Genomic DNA, 19,637 nt, shown 5'->3' with positions numbered 1-19,637 from the left:
TATGCTGTATTCTTGTGCTGTCAGCAGGTACCCAGGGCAGTATTTTTAACTACATAATAATATGCAAAAGGTTATATAATGAAAAACAAAAAATCCCACCTACTGGGACAAACTGCTAATTATAGGTGATAAAAATCCTTGATTCTCAACCAGCCATATATTAAAGTGATTCCTGTGTACCATCTTACATTGTGTGAATCCGCAGTGTCTCACAGCATATACAGCTGTGAGCATGTATATATTCAGTTGGTGATAAATACATTATAAATATAATATTAGCTCAAGGAAATTAATTCTTCAGAATATTATCAAGGCCACTACAGGGTCAAAGAACAGTTTATCTGATAGGTATCAAGCTGTGATGCTTGCTAATAGAAATAGGAACAGCTGGTGGAAATTATGTTGAATTTTTGAAAGATTTGTAGCTCTGCAAATTTTACACTAGTCCTTAAACAGCTCTGTTAAAAATCAACATGCGTGACTTACTATTCCAGCACAGAGCTCTGATAGCTGATAGCTTGGAGGAGTAGTTAGCAGATACGTCCCCAAATATATTGATTTGTAACTAACACAGTAGATTTTCTATAGGACATTTTACTTTTTTTCACGAGTTGTTACACACTCAAAGATAGAGTAAGTAAGTCTCATGGCCTACATGATACAGCTAAGACAATGATGACTTCCTTCTGGCTTTATACTGTGTTAGCATTTTCATTGAAGCAGTGAGCTCTGAACCAATAGGCCCACAAGTGTAGAAAGGGGATCGTTTCTCTGCAAGGGGAGTCATGATTGCAGGCTGTCGATAAGCTGGACTAGGGCAGGAGCGTTATGCCCAGAGTTTGCACTCTAACAGGACTCCTGGGACTGGGCACTGCCAAAACATATCACAGAATCACAGAATCACAGAATCATTAAGGTTGGAAAAGACCTGTAAGTTCATCAAGTCCAACCATCAACCCAACACCACCATGCCCACTAAACCATGTCCCGCAGTGCCACGTCCACACGTTCCTTGAACACCTCCAGTGATGGTGACTCCACCACTTCCCTGGGCAGCTTATTCCAGTGTCTCACCACTCTCTCAGTAAAGAAATTGGGAAATACAGTGTCAGGAATTGAAAAATATGGACATCCAAGGTTCTTTATCCAGACACTGAAGTGACTTTCCTTCCCAAAGTGCCAAGCAGACCCTTTTACCTCTGCTGAAGCTGTAAAGTGTGTTGTACCAGAGGGCACTGAGATTGCATTTCAGGAATCTGAGACTCAAAGGCTGATCTGGATCATTTCAGTCCCCTGGGGTTTTCTGCCCTGAGCACATCCTCTCTCTATCATGATCCTTATTATGTGTGCCATGCTTATATACAGGAGTCAAAATATTTATAGCAAGCCGTGCTGTCGTCCAGCAGAGCAGAGACTACTGCAGAGCCACCATTCATATGGACACTTCTGCAAATGGCACCTGCAGTGAATTCATCAGAAACCTGAATAAAGATTTTTTAATTACCTACACCCACACTTAAGAATTCCACTGGTTCAAAGTAATTTGCCAGCTTTCCAGACTCATTCACAGCCCCACACCCACAGGATGCACCAGCAGTTCTTCCACCGTGTTTTTTCACCAGGTCCTACAAGCGAATTCTTAGCTTGTCTGTAAGAGGGAGGACAATCGGTATGGACCAGTAACACAGACTTGGTTAACATGGGAGCTAGCCTGAGCTGGCACCCTTCCCATTTTGATTCCAGTAGAGTACAGTTTGTTTTGGGGTCTGATTTCATTACAGTGAAAACCGGAAAGATCATTAAGCAAGAGTGGATTTGCGGGCCTGTCTCAGGATGCAACCTTCATGCTTCAATTAACAACAAAAAAAAGGCTATTTGCAGCAAAGGTGTCTTTCAACAACATTAATTAAAAAAGCTGTCTCCTTCGCTGTTACTCTTAATTGTATTTCAGCCATTAGGTGTTTTTTAAAGCATTATCTCCTTGCTGTAATGAGTCAACAGAGCGCGGCAGGTAATATCACAATGCACTTTACTTCAAGGGCCAATTTATCACAACGTTTAGGAAGAAGCCCAAGATAAGGGAGAGGAACCCATTCTTCTCACAGGAGTAGTCTCTTAAGGATGAAGTACAATTTAGCAGTACAACGTTTGACCCAAAACGTATGGCAGTACTTGACAATAGTTCTCTAAACTGGCATTGTCTCCTGCGACTGCACAAATACCGCAGCGTCAGGTAGCTAGATGAGAAATGGAAGACAGACACCTGAGCTTGCAACCACACTGGCCTATATACGCATCAGTAGTGTAAATCCCAACAGATTGATTTACTGGCATGAGGAACGAAATATTATTGTATTCCCAGAACACAGCAGGGAAAGATTCAACTCTTTTGCTTTTGGCTGTCAAAGTGAGGAATGCATTGCAAGCGAGCTAGCTAAGCTCCCTCGAAAGTTAATGAAAAGAGATAGGAACTCGGAGATTGAATCATGCCACCTGTCTTCTTCGAAAAGGATGAATCATTCTCTGGAGGTGTCTATTCCTTTTCACTGACTATCAAAAGAGTCTAGACAAATAACTTTCAGGCCACTGCAGTTAGATGATATGAATCCCACTGAAGATACTTGAATATAAAGGTACAATATTGTTTAATTCAATTTATGGATCTCAGTTCTGATCCAACACCTGTTTTAAACTCAGAAACACCCTCAAGCTATTAGAGTCATTTGCCAGAAAGCGTTAGCACTAGCAACTGAAATTCTGCTCCACCATCCTACTTGTGTCATATTAGCATTGCAGCCTCTCACAGTGTCTTCACTGCCAAAACTGAGAGGTTTTTATAGTAGATAACTAATATATGCTATCCATCTTGCTATAAAACCCTGGGGGAACAAAGCACAGTGATTTCTACCGCAGTGTAGCTAAACGAAGTCTCGCCCAGATGTGGTAGATTGGGTTGATCATGTGTAGTTACACTGCAGTAAAAATGTCCTGTATTTCATCTTCACTAGGGCTTTAACGTATTATGGCTTTTTATCTACCTCACTGTAAAAAAGAGACTGATGCTTCAGGCTGAAAGGACACAGCTTTATTTTCCAGGGTTTATATAGATATAAATATATATAGAAATAAATATATGTCTTATACATACACACACACACACACATATATATATGTATTTTATATATAAATTTCTGAATTTCCTAGAGTACAGATCAGGTTATAGGCAAACTGGCACTAAATGTCGACTCTTAAGCTGTAAGGAAATGAATGGAGTTTCAAAACCTGATGTCACACGAGGCTGCTATTTAACGGTTTAGAGAATCACAGAATCACAGAATCATTAAAGTTGGAAAAGACCTTTAAGATCATCAAGTCCAACCATCAACCCAGGATGAGAAGCGACAAAAACCGCAGTATCCAACTGAGCTACCGGCCCTGAAAGATACCCTCCTTACTTCTGGTCAGCATTAGCAGTAGTACTCACAGTTCCCAAACTGGGGAGCATGCCGAAAGGCATTTTTTGCAGATCTCTGAACTATTCTCCATCATTTGTAACTACATTAACAGAGCAGAGCTTGTTCAATCTCTTATTTGCATTTTAAAGAACGTACTTAGTACTTTATCAAAAAGCAGTTCTCCTAGGTGTTCAAAATGCTCCCACTGCTTTTGTTTCACATTATAAACAAGATTACTGATTTGAAAAGGAATTTGGTATTTGGGTGTAACTTGTAGGGAAATTGATGGGATTGAAACACTAACCCTACAATTTACTAACAAAAATAGCCCACCAGCTAAACCATGCTGCAGCTCTACCACTGGGGAAGAAATATTCTCAGCAGACTGGTACATTACAATTCAATTTTGCCTGTTGGCTCCGTTCATTTGAAAACAAAATGCGAAGTTGAAATTCAGTGGCAGAAAGGACTAATAACCTTTACAAACTTCCACAGAAAAAAGGATGCGCCACTTCATATGGAAAAAGGAAACGGTTATATCATTTGACTTTGAACTCCAGAAATAACATGAAGATCTCTTTTGCAGAGAGTCCACACAAGGTTTACATGTATCAGAGATCTACCTACAGCTTCAAAATAAGCCTTTAGAAATTTAAATGACAAGTTTCGGTCCTGAGCACAGGGGTAAACAACACGGGCTTGTAAAGACAGCTCAGCGAGACACAGAAGTGGAAGCAATGGTTTCATCCCAGATCTTAAAAATAGATGGTCCTGCCCATTTTGTTTCAGGTGCTAATGTGACAGCTTATCTAGGTCTGAGCACGGTTTTGTTCTTACAGTCCACTTCTGCCTGTGAAATTGATTCCGAAATCAGTTTGACTTTCAGGTGATGCAAAGACCTTGATTCAATACTGCAAAAGGTCACAAATTTTCCAGTGAAGCTACCTGATGAGAAAGTAGCCATTTACCCAGGGCAGAGTTTTTGTGCTAAACTTTTACCCAAGTGTCACAGGCAGCCTGTGATCAGCAATGGCTGTGTCCCTCCCATGAGACCCAGCACCCCCAAGCTCCCTCATTACCTGGAATATTAGGATCTGCAGCTCTCATTGCAGTTATTCATCACAAGACTTTGAGGCTTGACCATATGGAGCCAGGAGCAAAAAAAACCAACACGATCCCTGAGAGACCAAGCTCACCGTTGCTGCAGGGGGTTTACAGAAACATTAATTTCATAAGAAGCTGTGGGGTTCAGAAAACCTTGGGTTTCAGGAAAAGTATAATACGCTGTGATGGGACCTTAGATGCATTTCATGGGATTTTGCATGCTCTGACAAATATTCACACTTCTCTATCATTTGCAGTAAATTCTACCAGCTCCATCAGCAGAACTGGGACTAAAGCTCTGTAGCACCTTTCCAGACATGGCTTTCCCTGTCCTAAATAAAAGCACATTCCCAAATCGAGGGAGAGCAGAGGAAATCTTTAATTTACAGGTGCACCTAACCAGGGCAGGTGATGGTCTAGCTCCATTTATAGCCTGTGCTGAAAGATACCATTAGATTTTTATGGGAATAGCCACATAAAGTGTAAAAAAAAAAAAAGGTGGCAGGCCTAGAACATTAAGTAAGTGGTGTCCTTTCAGTTTGAGGTCAGTTTAGGGGCTGTTAATGAAGGAGGAAGAAAGCCCTGACTGCACAAAAGCTGCTGAGGTTTAAAACATTTTAGCTTTGTGAAGGACACATGGCAAGGGTTTTCTCCTCCACTCTATGTTTTTCTTGGACAGAAAAGCCTGTAACTAAACCTGAAACCTCAGAGGTTTTTGTGTGCCTTGCCCTGGTCTCCTGCTGAGCATCTTCCCAGCTTCAGAGCTTATTCTTTCTACTGAGCATTCCTTATCAGTCCATCAGAAAGCAAACACCAAGATAGACAGTGCTGCCCCAAGGATGAGTCCTCTCTTTTACCCCATCATTTGTACTCCACCGGAGCAGACAGAAAGTCTCCTTCTGATTGCACCCACATCTCCCTCAAAATCAATGAGGGCTGCAGGCGGTGTTGAAAACCAAGCTACTAATAACTTTCAGCACATGACAATATGTTCCAGCTTTTTGCCTGTTCCTATTTCTGTATTTCTTTTTCATTCCTACACTATTTAGAAATGGCTCCCATAGTCGCCATATTTTTCCTCTTTTTGTTCTCTAAACGGTACATTACTTTTTCATAAGATGTAATTTCTCCTGCCACGGAGACCCATACTTTTCCTGATTGTCTCAATGTTTCTTTCTAATGTCTGGGACTTACTTTTATTTGTCATGAGTCTAATCTTCTCTCTGCCTTTACAATTAGTTTTACTGTACATCAAACATTGTTCACAGAGATTTCTTGTCTGAAATTCAAGAAAAACTATTACAGGCTAGGGGAGATGTTATCATTCAGCTAGATTCTGTGATTTCAGACAAGATGTTTCTGGCAGTCAAGAGATTCATTGCTTTATGTAAAGTGATTGCCCATGTTTTATGATGCTACTATTTGTACGTAACTGTTAAAGAAAGAAACTAGAGATAAGAAAGGCAAGTGCAAAAGGTTTAATCGATCTCATTTTATTATACTTCTACCTTCAGAGTCCCTTATTAAGGTTCCCGATGGTCTGTATGAAGCTGCCGGTTTGGAACAGACTCCTTTTCTCAGCTCTATCAAAGAAGAGTAAAAGTAACACCACTTTCTGGCACAGACTTACTTCTAAAACTCTGTTGTTTGGATAACTGTTGCATTCATACCTTTGCTCCCTCAGCAAAAAGGAGAAATCGGGCCACAGCTGCTGCAAGGCTGAATTTCCTCCTCACCTGAAGGCAATGTCTAAGACATTGCTTCGTCAAATATACGAGGGAAGAAAAATATATCGATGAATCACTTTCCAAAGCTTTAACAGAGCTAACATGGGTGCTGGGGGAGAGAAGCTACCCGGGTGCAGGATCACAGAAATATCAAAGTCCTGCCTGGAGGCACTGACAGACCATCTGTATCTAAATAGGGGAGGTTCAGGCTGGATATTAGGAAAAATTTCTTTACTGAGAGAGTGGTCAAGCATTGGAACAGGCTGCCCAGGGAAGTGGTGGAGTCACCATCACTGGAGGTGTTCAAGGAACGTGTGGACGAGGCATTGCGGGACATGGTTTAGTGGGCATGGTGGTGTTAGTTGATGGTTGGACTTGATGATCTTACAGGTCTTTTCCAACCTTAGTGATTCTGTGATTCTGTAAATGAAGGGGGTGGTTGGCTTGCTCATCCCAACTACCAACAACTCCTAGCAAGAAGCTCCCAGCCAGACACAGCACATGTCCAGGGAGGGAGAGCTCTGTCATTACAGCCACACCCCTGAACAACCCAAAGCTAAGTCAGTAGTAGAGCAGCAATAATTATGCATACTGAAAAGCCTATTTAAGGAAAATGGAACAGAACCATGAAGAGATCTGTCTGCAGTGGGGTATTTTTGTTCAACAGGCCATTTATTCAAGGCAAACAAGCTGTGCTGAAGCCTAGAAGTGGAGTTTGAATGGGAAGAACCTGCCTAGCAATCCACTCTGTGCACAGTTAAACCAAAGGATAGCAGAGCACAGGCTCACATTTAAGTTGGGAGCACATGGAGGATTTCCCTCAGCTTTCTGCAGTCCTTAGCTAATGTTCATCAAGCTTACATGAACTGGCACTGTACCAAAGGACGCAATCCAGGTCTTCCTACCACTCCTACTAATTTTGTTCTCACCTTGTGCCAGTTCCTGCCCTGGGACCGCAAATGTTCCTGTGGCTGCACGGTGAACTAAAGCTGAGTGAAAACTAATCCAGGAAAGGAAACAAGAACATTTATTTTCTCCCTTCTCCAGTTCATGGTGGGGCCACATAAATGCCTGTGCTGGCAGATGGGAGAAGGGAGTTAGGAAGAACAGGACTTTCTTTTTTAGCAGTGGGGCTGGCTTTAACTGGTCATAAAACAGCATTGTTGCTAATCTCAAAATAAACCTATTCATTTCAGAGTCCCAAGCAAAATAGGAAGTTATTTAAATGATATGGAGATTACACAGTGGCAGAACAGAACTTTAGTCATGATCTGTGAAAACAGTCACTTTTACATGATCTGTGGAGGAACTGAGGACCAACCAGCAGCCACTGCATGCTCCCAGAGCTCAGGGATTTCTGCCTGACAGACACCAACTCTGGAACCATCTTGCTCTAAGCTGGTAATGAATGGACCAAGTGGAAAATCAGATCTGAAGGTTTCAGGCATTTGATATGGAAACAAAAAATGCTGTAAGACAAAAAGAATTTCTTTGCTGTTCTTTCTGGAGTCATAATCCAAGATACCAGGCTGTCCTTCAACCCACTCAATGGCAGAAGAAAGTTGCATAATGTCATCACCACTAAGCCTATCAAATATTTTATCTCGTCCCAGCATATCATCCATGAAAAGTGAATTTTTTTCTTCTCTTTCAAGCAAAAGATAAATCAGTTGGAAATCCCATCACAGGCCTTTTATGCCTTCACAGAAAACCACAGTTAGCCAGCAACTGTGGTGATGAAAGGATGTGCGAGCCTGTCACCTGTAACCTATGAGATTGCTAGAAGCTGGAGATGTTACAGAGTTTGATAAAGCCACCACTGCAGCTGGGGGAGAGGAGCATCAGGAGGCAACAGGAGATATCAGAGGTAATAATCAGCTGGGTCACTGTCTAGCTGCAACTTTTAAAAAAGCAGTAGTTGTCTGCTGAGCTTTTAACAGACTTCCCAAACTATCTGGAAGTGACTAGATTTTCAAGTGAGAATCAAAATTTAAGTAGCTGCACTTAGCCTGGACATACTCTTAGGCAGCCAAATGTGGAATATTCCACTAAGAATGCTGCCTGTGGCAGGTGTGAGGTATACATGAGCTAAAAGCACAAGAGTTATATTATCTTCGTGGGACATACTGTGCTAATCAGACTTTAACCAGTCTGTCAGACATCAGCTGTTACTCCAAAACACCTCAACCTTCTCTGCATTCAACATGGAGGTGGGTACCACAAATTGTTCCAAGTAAATGTACAGGTGCACTTGTGGCATGTACCAAGTTCTGCCAGATGATGAGAAGCTATGTTCACATCTGTAAGAGGCCTCTACAAGCCATCACAACAATGAAAAAGAGCTCTTGCAACAAGACCAAACAAGACTTGGAACTACTGCTAAGCTGAACTTTTGAAGAACCCAGATAAAGTTATGCTCCAACTATGAAAGTAAAACCAGTCTACAAATTCCCAAGTCCACAAATACTGCTCAACAAACTAAAATAATTATAACTACTACCACAACTGAGTTCATTAAAATACTTTAGGGTTCTCTCTCCTGCCAGATTGTTGGGTTCCACCTTCCTTCCTGTTCCATGATGTCTAATGCAAAGCTATCTAGAAATTAATGTTTTTAGAGTGAAATCACAGAGCTCAACAGGGAGTATAAAATGGGGGTCAACAGTCAGGCAAATACTGCTAGGTGCTGACGTATTCAGATACTTCAGTACTCGTGAGATTTGACTATATTGATAAGTCTCTTAAGAACTCTCAGTCAAGGTATGGTAATTCAGATGCCTACCCTTTGTCATGGTCTCTGTGCATGAGATATTTTTAACACTGAATGCCAAGAAGAAACAGCTTGCTGTTCTTCTGTGAACATACCATGAACCTGAGCAAAGCTGACTTTAAACTAAGACATTTCTGAAGCCTTTAGACTATTATTTTGAATGGTGTTCAAGGTGTTACCTTGAAGGCTGGAAGTGTTTTTGCATCAGAAAGAGAACAGTGGTAGCATTAAGACTTATATTTTATGCACTGCATACACAACCCAAAGTCAACAAAGACATGTACAAATAGAAAAACAAATTTTAGGAAACATCTGAACATGTGACTGCTTTTGATAGTTTATCACAGGCCTCACTGTATCAACTGAAATCAATGACAAACCATTGGTACCAACCAGTCATTGAAACATTTCAGCTTCATCTCCTTGTTTTTGCAAAGCATTTGAAATTCATATGACATAGTCCTTTGTCTTCCACACATTTGCAGAGGAACTCATTCCGGCAAGGAGCTCATCAAGCTCACAGACAACTAAAAACTGGTTGTAGAAAGGGCTACATTATACATGAAAGTCGCTACTGGATGTAGACCAATGGTGAGCACAATACTCCTGTAGTACTTCCTTAGAGAGCATCTGCTTGTGTTTCTCCTATTAATAGCAGCAGAAAAAAAACACACCCAAATCTTAGCAGAGACTGTACCTCTGAAGCCAAATTTATTTTCAAGCTGTGAAATGTGACTTTTGCAGTAGAGCAGAGGCTTAGTAATCACACATACACACCGCGTACTCCAAGGGTGCCAAGTCACAGGCTTCTGCTTTATGGAGTGAGTAAAGAGTGAGAATGTTTTTGGAGAACGTTTTTGCTCAGCTTTGCAAACTGTATCTTATCACCTGCCTTGCTTAATGATAACAGAATAAACTCAAATATTACAGCATCCAAAGCACTGCAATCTGTTTTTAAGAAACGACTACCTCTGAACATGTATGGGTGTTTTAGGTCACCATTGCAACGTCTGCCCCCATTGAGGTTTAAATGTCAGATGATAGTATTAAACCCCAGTGCTACCAGATCTAATCCGGGCTGACAACTTTGCACATGCACTAACTTATCAAATCCAGCTTTAAATTAAATCTGGGTTGAAACTGAAGAAATTGGCTCTCTTTGACAAGCATAAACCTACTATTTACCTACCAGAAGCAGATGCTAGCATATTTTTAAATATTCCATAGCTGCCTGTTGTTAACTCTACAACATATAAGCAGAAAACCTATTTAGGAAGCATATAGCATCTCTGGAATTTTTAGCAGATTACATCTCTCCTGCTTTCCTGTGAAAGCATCACCCATTTTGGCCTGTTAAATATAGTCCAGAATGTAATGGAGATGTTTGGAAAAAATATCTCCCACTGCCACAATGTCCCACCGAGCAGACATGTTATTTTTCGATTCTGCTATGCTTACTTCCACAAGATCAAATGAGCGCTAAAATGCTATTAATGCACTTAATGACATGTTCTTAGCAATAAATTCAGTCAAATATAGCAAGATGGAATGACTGAGTCTAGGACAGACTGGTGAGACCAGAGACAAGTGATTCTGAACAGCTGCTGGCATGAAATTTAGTATTTGCAACACTGTGCGACTCTTCACATTTCGGTAGTACAGCAGTACAAGGACTGGAAGACTCATCATTGGTCAGTAAAAGAAAAAAAACTTTCTACCGTCTCCGCTCTGATTCATGTGTCTCCCAGGAGCTCACAAAGGATTATGTCTATTAAAACACTACCTTGGCTGTGGCAATATATATGCTTTTATCTTAGAATGTGCACAACCTAAACAGCAGTTTGGCACGTGCCATCGTCACGTCCTCCACCAACTCGCTGGTTTGTATGTTCCTGTTTTATGCAGTGCTGTCATATTAAAATTACAGAACGTAAACTACAACAGCTATTAAAAGTTTTACCTTCAAAACATGTGTAAGGCATAGCCCTTACAGTGAACTCCTTTCCTGTTCTGACTGTGTTAACATGAGATTTAAAAGTGGCACATGCACTAGAAAACACTTTGTCCTTTCTCTGCCAGCCCCTTCCCACCTCCCAAAACAGTCCCATCATCACATATTCAGATAACAAAAGAGTTACCTGATCTCTACATTAATATTCTGCTGATGGTGCTCTCACTGTCTCATCCTGTATTTTAACAGTCAGCTTCAGTGACAGCAAGAATTTCTTGTTTGTTTAGATCCGATCTAAACATCATGCCCATTAAAAACATTTTGCATGCAAGCCAATAACTTAAATAAATAAGTATGACAAGACTGCCAAAGAGCAGATTCCCTGCTTTAAATCTGAGAAGAAAAGACTTAGGGAAGGTACATAACATCCTTCCAAGCAGAAAAGACTGATGTACAGAGGAAGGGAATAAACGCATTTGATATTCACTGAAAACAGGACAAAAACAGGCTCCTACTGCAGCGAGAGGGACTGAGGCCAGACATTGAGAAGAAGGTGTCCTCCATCAAGGCTGAAGTGAAGGACCTAGGGATGTTACAGCATTTTAACAGAGTCCTTGGATCTAAGGAACACTGCCCAGGAACACCTGTGGCAGACCTATCTTTTATAACTGTTGTTGCTGGGAAATTGGTCCATTGCACCTGTGTTTGCTGCCTTGGTTGATAACCGCTCCTTCTACCCTGCACCCACTTCTTCAAATCCACCCGCACTTACTGTGTCCGTGTACCTGGATACTCAATTCCCCGTGTCACTGTTAACTTCCTTACATCTCATTATTCTGCCTGAGTGATCCTCAATAAGTGCACGTTATCTACTCAATGTTTGTTCAGCTAATTCCCTGCTCTCTGCTCCCTTATTAACGTTCATTGATGGTAGTCTGATACCCTTTGTTCTAACATGGAAAACAATCCATTTAGCAGCCTGTTTTCTGCCTTAAAAAGTTCTCTGTATCTAATAAAACTAAACCTTTCCCTTTCACTTACTCTTTTAGAGGCTTTATTTCTTCCCACTGAACCCACTAGTGCAGGTGGAAGCAAACACCTTGGAGAGGGACTGCTATCACACTCAGGATGAGTGTGAAGGATGCTCCCAGTAATCCTTTGTGATGTGATGAGGAGTGATATGCACACACGTGTGGACATAGTATGGGCTCAGAAAGCCACAGACAAATTGCATTTTACTCTGATAGGTGGGTAAATTATTCTTTCAGAAGGTGACAGACCCAGGTACAAAGTACTGAAAACACTTGCTTTAGAAAAGGAATATAATTTAAAATATAAATTAAAATAAAAATAATAGAATTTAAAAGGAAAATCACATTTTGGGACTTCAGCAGCTGCAGTAGCAAGTTGTTTGTGTTGGTTGAGTATGCCCACCAGAAGGGTTTACCCTTTATTCTACCCCAGTCATGTATATGATTACATAAGATTTTCGGGCAAAAATACCCAGCTCCTTCAGTCTGCATAGTTTACAGTCAATATCCACCATGACTTTCACTTGTATCGGGATTACATTGTCTGTATCCACGTTTATTCAGGCTGCAGAAAAAGCAGTCACACCTAGATATTGTTGGGCAATGTCAATTGGTTTATGCCTGCTTGTGTTAGTTACTCTTTAAGAAAGATATATAAGTCCCAAACAACATGTTAGCATTTTTTTCTTGCAAATGGAGGTCACAGAGAGCAATAAAAGAGCCTCACAACACCACCTACAAGGCCTGGTTTTTTTCAGGCAACTTATTGTCACCTGATCTCTTCTCCCTGGTAACTAGTGACAAGACACATGGGAATGGTTCAATGCGTCAGGAGAAGTTTAGACTGGACATTAGGAAGCATTTCTTTACAGAGAGAGTGGTCAGACTCTGAAACAGCCTTCCTAGAGAGGTTGCTGATGCCCAATGTCACTGTTTAAGAGGCATTTGGACAATGCCCTTAATAACATGTTTTAACTTTTGGTCAGCCCTGAAGTGGTCAGGCAGTTGCACTAGATGATCGTTGTAGGTCCCTCCCAACGGAAACATTCAATTCAATTCAATTCAATTCTATTCTATTCTATTCTATTCTATTCTATTCTATTCTATTCTATTCTATTCTATTCTACCTGACAGTAACACAAGTTCCTGGCCTGCAGACCTGGTCATTGTAACACTGCAATGTGTTACAGCATCATAACAGTCATCTGTTGTCTTCCAAGTTCAGACCTAGGAACGAGAACAGCGTCTCATGATTTTGACCCAAAGAACTCACAGTAACCGCAACACACACTGCAAAGGAACAAAACCAAGTAACTTTTATGTAGTCACCAAGCACAAGAGAGTGATTTATCAGTGGTGGAAGGAGAAAAGGATGTATGATTGCTGTTCCCGTTAAAGAGCTGGGAGATACCAGCCATAATGTTGTTACAGTGCTCTTCACCAAGGTGCTGGAAATTCAAAGTTTATTTACTCGGTGTGGATTTCACACACTGTTCTCCATTAAAAGTCATTCAAAACATCACCAAGGTTTATGTGGTGGATAGCCAGCGCACTAGTGAACACCAGCTGTCAGTAGAGCTGGGAGGCTGAAAGGCAGAAAAGCACAAAAATCCTTTTGCAGCATCTATAGCACTCTTTACACACTCTAATGCCAGAAAATGATGGGAAATAACCAAATTCTGGGTATAAATAAGATGTCACCTTTCATATTCAGTAGTACAAAATATTATAAAATAACTGAGCTATATCAGAACCAAAAGGGAGTTCACTTTTTGGTTTCCAGTTGACCACTAGAAGCTGACCTATAGTTAATGCTGACTTGGGCAGAAGAACCCAGAAGTGATCACTTGATCATGCTCCAGATAGTAAAATGACTTCTTACAAAGTGGAACAGAGTGGAAGACACTAAATTAATGAATTATCAGCATAGAATTATAAGCATGAAAGAAAACAGTCACAGCTTTTCATACCCATATGCTAACTGAACCTATTATAATTCTAATTGTGTGTAAGAGCTGGGAGCTGTACTTACTTTCACAGAGACGTCTTCTCAGTTTCCCCCGGATTTTATCGATGGCGTTGTAATCGGAGACATGAAACACGTGAGCAGACTTGGGTTCTGAAGCAATTTCATCGAGTTCCTCTTTTAAGGCTTCGCCAACACCCACAGCAAAGATCCTAATCCCAGCCTGATGGGCTGCAGTGGCTGGATCCAAGACATAATCCTGGCTCCTTCCATCAGTCAGAAGGATAGCCACTTTTTTAACAGTTCGATCACTAAGTCTCCCACCGGCTTCTTTGGAAAAACTGTAGGTGTTGATGTACCTGAGAGCATCTCCAGTGTTCGTATTACCCCCATAATACTTAATTTTTCTTGCAGCCTCTTTGATTTCCTCACGGGTTTTGTACTTTCCCAGGTCAAACTCCGTGGCTGGATGATCACTGTATCGCACTACACCTACGCGGGTTTTGTCTGGGCCTATCTCAAAAGTTTCCACCAAATTAGACACCCACTGCCGAACTTTCTCAAAATCTTCTTTTCCGACACTGGAGGAGGCATCCAAGATGAAGACGAGGTCATAGTGAACATTCTTGCAACCTGCAAGAGTGGCAGAAAATATCGCTAAGGGAAGCTGAAAGACAAGTATCAGACATACTAAATATTCTCTAGGCATAGCTCTCTAGTGAGCAATTTGGAGGAGGCAGCAAACCCGCTCTCTATCCTGCAGAGAAAATGCAGATTCTCGGCCTTTCTTCCTTGTGATTCACCTCATATGTTTCAGGACATCTACAGTAGATCAGCACACACTTCGCTTTGAAATGCAAACTCTTTCTCTTCCTGCACTACTAACTGCCTCTGCTCAATTTTTCACCTACACCACCTGCATGCATATGAAGCTATTTTTCTCAAACTTCATTGCAGTGCCTTTGCTCAGGCAATGCTCTAAAATGACCTTGGCAGATCAAGGGACCTGCCCTGACCTTGCCTATGCCAATCCTGACCGTAAGTAGTGAAGCTTTCATGTTCCTTCTTGCATTAACATTATGATTTATATAGGCTTAGCTAGAAGCAGTTCTTTTGCTCAGCATGATGTCTTGGTGAAGCAAGTTTATAACAAGATTATTTTGATTTTGAGTCTCTCTGCCATTGACTGTTGACTAAAGGATGACTCACTGAATACTGGGATGGCTTCCTTGACGACAAAGAGCAGTTGCTTTGTAAGGGAAAAGTTCTTATCCCCACAACCACCCTTTTGGCTCCAGCCATGATATTTGTAATCTGAGGCCTGTGTAATCCAAAAGGCAAATGCATTTTAATTGCGGCTTGCTTGCCCTATGAAGCCAGACTGGTCATATATTTGTCAGCCGCCTGCCAAGAAAGCAGATCTCCCAGGAGATGTTTTCTAGCTCTTTTTGAATATATGCAAGCCAAGAGGAAGTATATTCATAAATGTCCCACAGATGACAAAGATTTATGAACATAATGCCCCAACTGGACAAAATGTATATATATACACATATGTTTACTTAATTCGCTATTATAGACCATAGTCCCTAAAAAATTATAGGTTTCAAGATTGAATGTTGCTCTACAAAGTCGATTTATCTATGGTCACAACCACCAACCATTGTTTCTCCAGTAGCTCTTGTCTCACGTTGTCTCACAAAGTACAACTGCTTGTTTGAACCAATGGTAAAAAGCTAACTTGTCCAATCACGTGGAGAACAAAGCACATATAACATGATACAAGACAGAGAACTGGTCCATACTAGTGCCTGTGCCACTTCATTTTTCTCAGAGTAATAGGGCTCTTCTATGTCCCACTGAATTGGAGATGTTATATCTGTTCCCTAAACTCCTGGGAATTACCTTTAAACCCTGCAGTTACCTTTAAACCAGGATCTGAGCTGGTAGCCCACATCTACCCACACCCACCGAGAGGAAAGCTGTTCTGTTGACTCCTGTTTCACTGCAGAACCCTGATTCCCCCAACCGTTCCCACCACGATCATGTTAATAACCTCCTCTGGGCTCTGACCTGGACTGACAAACCTACCACCCTTGGTCAGAAAATCTGAAAGCGTTTGTGAGAATATATAACTCCAGGGTATGCCCACTGAGGACAGTTTAGCTCTCCATATATTAAAAAGTGACATTCCCACTGTACGGTTTGTATGTTTTCACATCACACTAGTTCCAGCCAGGTCCCAGCAACTAAATGTCCATCAGTGACTAAGACCTCAGACCTGCCCCACCTCTGTGGACTTGCCTGGAGAATGGCTGACCCTGGTTGCTGTCTTTAGACCCGATCCAGACCTTGACCTGCTGACTCATGTTCCTGGCTTGATCTTGGACCTGCTTCATCACTATGAGCTTGTCTGGGAATTTGGATTGTCTGTTGAGCCTGGCTGCCATCCCCCAGCCTTCCCTGCTCCCTGGCTGGCAGTGGTAGGACAGGCCGTGGCTTGGTGAGACCCTGTCCTACCAGCCCAGGGAGACCCTGAGCTCCTGACTCCCCATCCCTTAGGAAGCAGTCTGTCCTTGCTGCACTCCTGACCAGAGCTAAAGCACTGGTGTAAATACACCTATTGTGGATGTTAGTTGGGGACTAGGATGTTTTCCCCTGGAACAGACCAAAAAGTATGGAGGTATCATACACAGTTCATCCAGTCAAGCACTTGCTTGACAGACAGCTCAGTGAACAGAAATATGAATCATGCTACCCAAAGGTAGGGGGAATGATGCTGTTGCCATAGTTCCTCACTGAGTTCCAACATTTGTGCCTACAGGAAGGTCACAAAGTCTTTTCCCACACCTAAATTTGACCTTACAGTTCATAAATTAGCTCTGGTGCTTTTGGTCATCCTGGGGCTGTGTACCTGCCCTGAAGAGGACAGGAATCCTAGAAAAGCCCACTGCACTGAAAAGGTGGCTCAGTCACATGAAGACTACTTGCCTTCAGATAAGAGTAAAAGCATTATAGGTAGGCATTGTAACGCTGTAGGGCAATGCTCATGGTATTGCATGATGGCCATGAGAGTGGTTGAATATACACCCGGTGTGTTGTGAGTGACAATGAAAAATAAGCATCGTCTGTTGCTGTGTTAATTTCCATACCAAGGTACATCCCAGAGACCTGACCCAGGCACTGCTGTTCCTTCAGTGTCTATGGGAACAACCTATGCACATGGGATTGGGATCACATTGGGAACAACCCAACCACAGGGGATCACGTTGGAAACAACGTGTCTATGTGGGATCGTGTTCTGCGACGGCATTTTGTGAGTGAGGCAATGCTCGTCTCTAACCACAAAGCAAGAAAGGTCTGGCTGGAAAATCTCTCTTAAAGGTAATCAGAGTGTGGAGATGACAGTATACACCATTTTATATTATGGGATGTAAGTTACATTACATCTGTGTATATTGACTAGACTGTCAAGTGTAGTTCTGCTTGATTTTTGCAGAATATAAAGGATAGAATATATAACAGTAAAAGGTAAGCAAGAAATCTCCACTTTCCCTCCCCAAAAAATTCATTATTATATTAATTTATTCTGCCTGAAAGAATATTAATTAAGTGAGACTAACTAGAGACTATAAAGGTTTGAGTATAAAACCCACAAGGTACAGACCTTCCTGTTGCTTATTTTAACAACTCTCAGCAGGTGAGATGACTGCAATTTAAAAACAAACAGAACCGACAGAATGAATCCTGTCTGTCTGTGTTCAAGGGCGATGAGCCTTAAACCAAGGGGGGTTTAAGGTTTAAAAAGTGATGCCTATTCAGGCAGTATTGCAGGGAAGAAAATTATGGTCTTTCAGAATCATTTTCTTAGAGTCAGTGATTCTTTGCTTACAGACCTAATGGCAGTGAGATGAAATGCTGCAGAAAAGCTTTTAGTAAATATTAATCCGCATTTTTAGTACAGTAATGTCCACTGCTGAACGAAATTGATTGTTTTCCAAGAACGCTATAATAATATTGTTTACTGGCAGATGCAGTTCATGTTAAGGGAATATGGGAGATAATTCATAGAAAGTGAACTTTCAGTTTTGTAATTACAGGAATACTCTCTGGAAGCATAATTCCAGGAGTTGTGTTCATCCACTCAGACATGGAGTCAACTGTTTTGCAATATTGCCATTAAAAATAGTTCACAAACAAGCCAAGAGCCCAAAATTATTTAAAGTAATCACAGAATATAAATGGTACCACCATATTCTTCCTGTGACTGATCCACAGGCAGAAAAAAAATATGAGATTTCACTTTGTTTTGTTGCTAAGTACTTATTCCTGTTACACTTCATCCAAAAAGCCTTATATAGATCACATAACAAAACGGTAAAACAGCTATTCCTTAGACTGAAAGAAGGTCTAAAAAAGCCTTTTCTTTCTTATAAATTACCCAAGCCTACAGAATAGTGTCTTTCCTAGAAAAAGAGAGAGAAAGCCTCCATCTCAAAGTACCTTTGGGCTTTTATATCAATAAACTGCGTGGGTCTACAACCATTTTCTGTCCTTGAGGTGTTGCATCATTCACATCCAGATAACTCAACTCTTCCCACTTCCCCTCCAAAAAACAACGTGTCCTTGTCAAGACTGAACAGTCCCTCAGCTGCACCATCCTCTAATGCATTCAGTGGCATTTGGGGGAGAGTGCTGATCAGCACAGGCCAAAAGCCACAGCAGGGACCATGCTAGCGAATGGACAGTATGAACCAAAAGAAGGTATGAACAGAGCCCCAGCTCTGTTTAGCTCACTAGGAAAGTCCCAGCCAGATAGAAGATTCACCACGGCTAATCTGAAACCCACTGAAAGCAATGCTATGCCAGTGCAGGGTAGATGAAGCATATTCAGAGTAAACTCCATGCTGCTCCCCTTGCTCTGGGTAGCAGAGCTAACCTTTCTAAGCCTGAAGCAGAACCAGAGACCCTAGTTAAATCATAACCTTGATCCCTGAGCTATCTCCATCCCTAACGTCTATTTTGCATCTTTTCAGCAGTAAACATCTTGCTTGGTTTTTATATTGTTTTCCTCCTGGCAACAATAGCTTCTCAGCCACGTAAAAGCCCCAGCAGCTACGGCACGTACCTGCTCTTTGTGCCTCAATTCTCTCCCCACTGAACACGAATGTGAGAAGAACCAGGAGATGGGGCACACGGCATCTTCCCGTAACGGACATATCTCCTTTCTCACACCAGCTTGTCTTTTCTCCGTGGTGAGAAGCTCGCTAGAAATCCGACCCGTAGCCTAGAAAGAAAATAAAAAGCAAGTGTCATCTCATAGAAACACCAACAGAAGTAATGATGCAAGTCATGGGAGCAATGTTTTGGGGAGTTGTCTCTTCTGCCTGTCATTTTACTCGACTAGACAGAAACTGCTCAGACAAAGAGGCAGGAGTTCACCTACTTTCAAAAGCTATAGCTTTTCACTCGCTCTATTCAGTGTGCAGCAGCCTGAACGGAAAAAGGAGCGAGATTACCAGATTATTATACTTTAATTGAGCCCACTGCCAACTATACAATCAATGCACTGGAGTGGAAACCATTCTTGACCTGGCCCTCCCACACATTCATCATTAGTAGATACACAGCAC

General features: G+C 41.6%; 1 protein-coding gene across 1 annotated transcript in view; it reads right to left on the bottom strand.

The window, feature by feature from the left end:
- Positions 1-19,223, bottom strand: part of COL22A1 (collagen type XXII alpha 1 chain) — a 214,464-nt gene extending 195,241 nt beyond the window's left edge. Inside the window, exons 1-2 of the mRNA XM_059815813.1 lie at positions 19,133-19,223; positions 14,071-14,637 (exon numbers count right to left, since the gene is read on the bottom strand). Of these exons, the coding sequence (XP_059671796.1) occupies positions 14,071-14,637; positions 19,133-19,223 (658 nt within the window). The remainder of the gene's footprint in view (positions 1-14,070; positions 14,638-19,132) is intronic.
- Between the last annotated feature and the right edge of the window lie 414 nt (positions 19,224-19,637).

This window comes from Gavia stellata, chromosome 3 (genome assembly GCF_030936135.1).
Source record: "Gavia stellata isolate bGavSte3 chromosome 3, bGavSte3.hap2, whole genome shotgun sequence".
NCBI lineage: Eukaryota > Metazoa > Chordata > Aves > Gaviiformes > Gaviidae > Gavia > Gavia stellata.
This window is presented reverse-complemented; position numbering and strand designations above follow the sequence as displayed.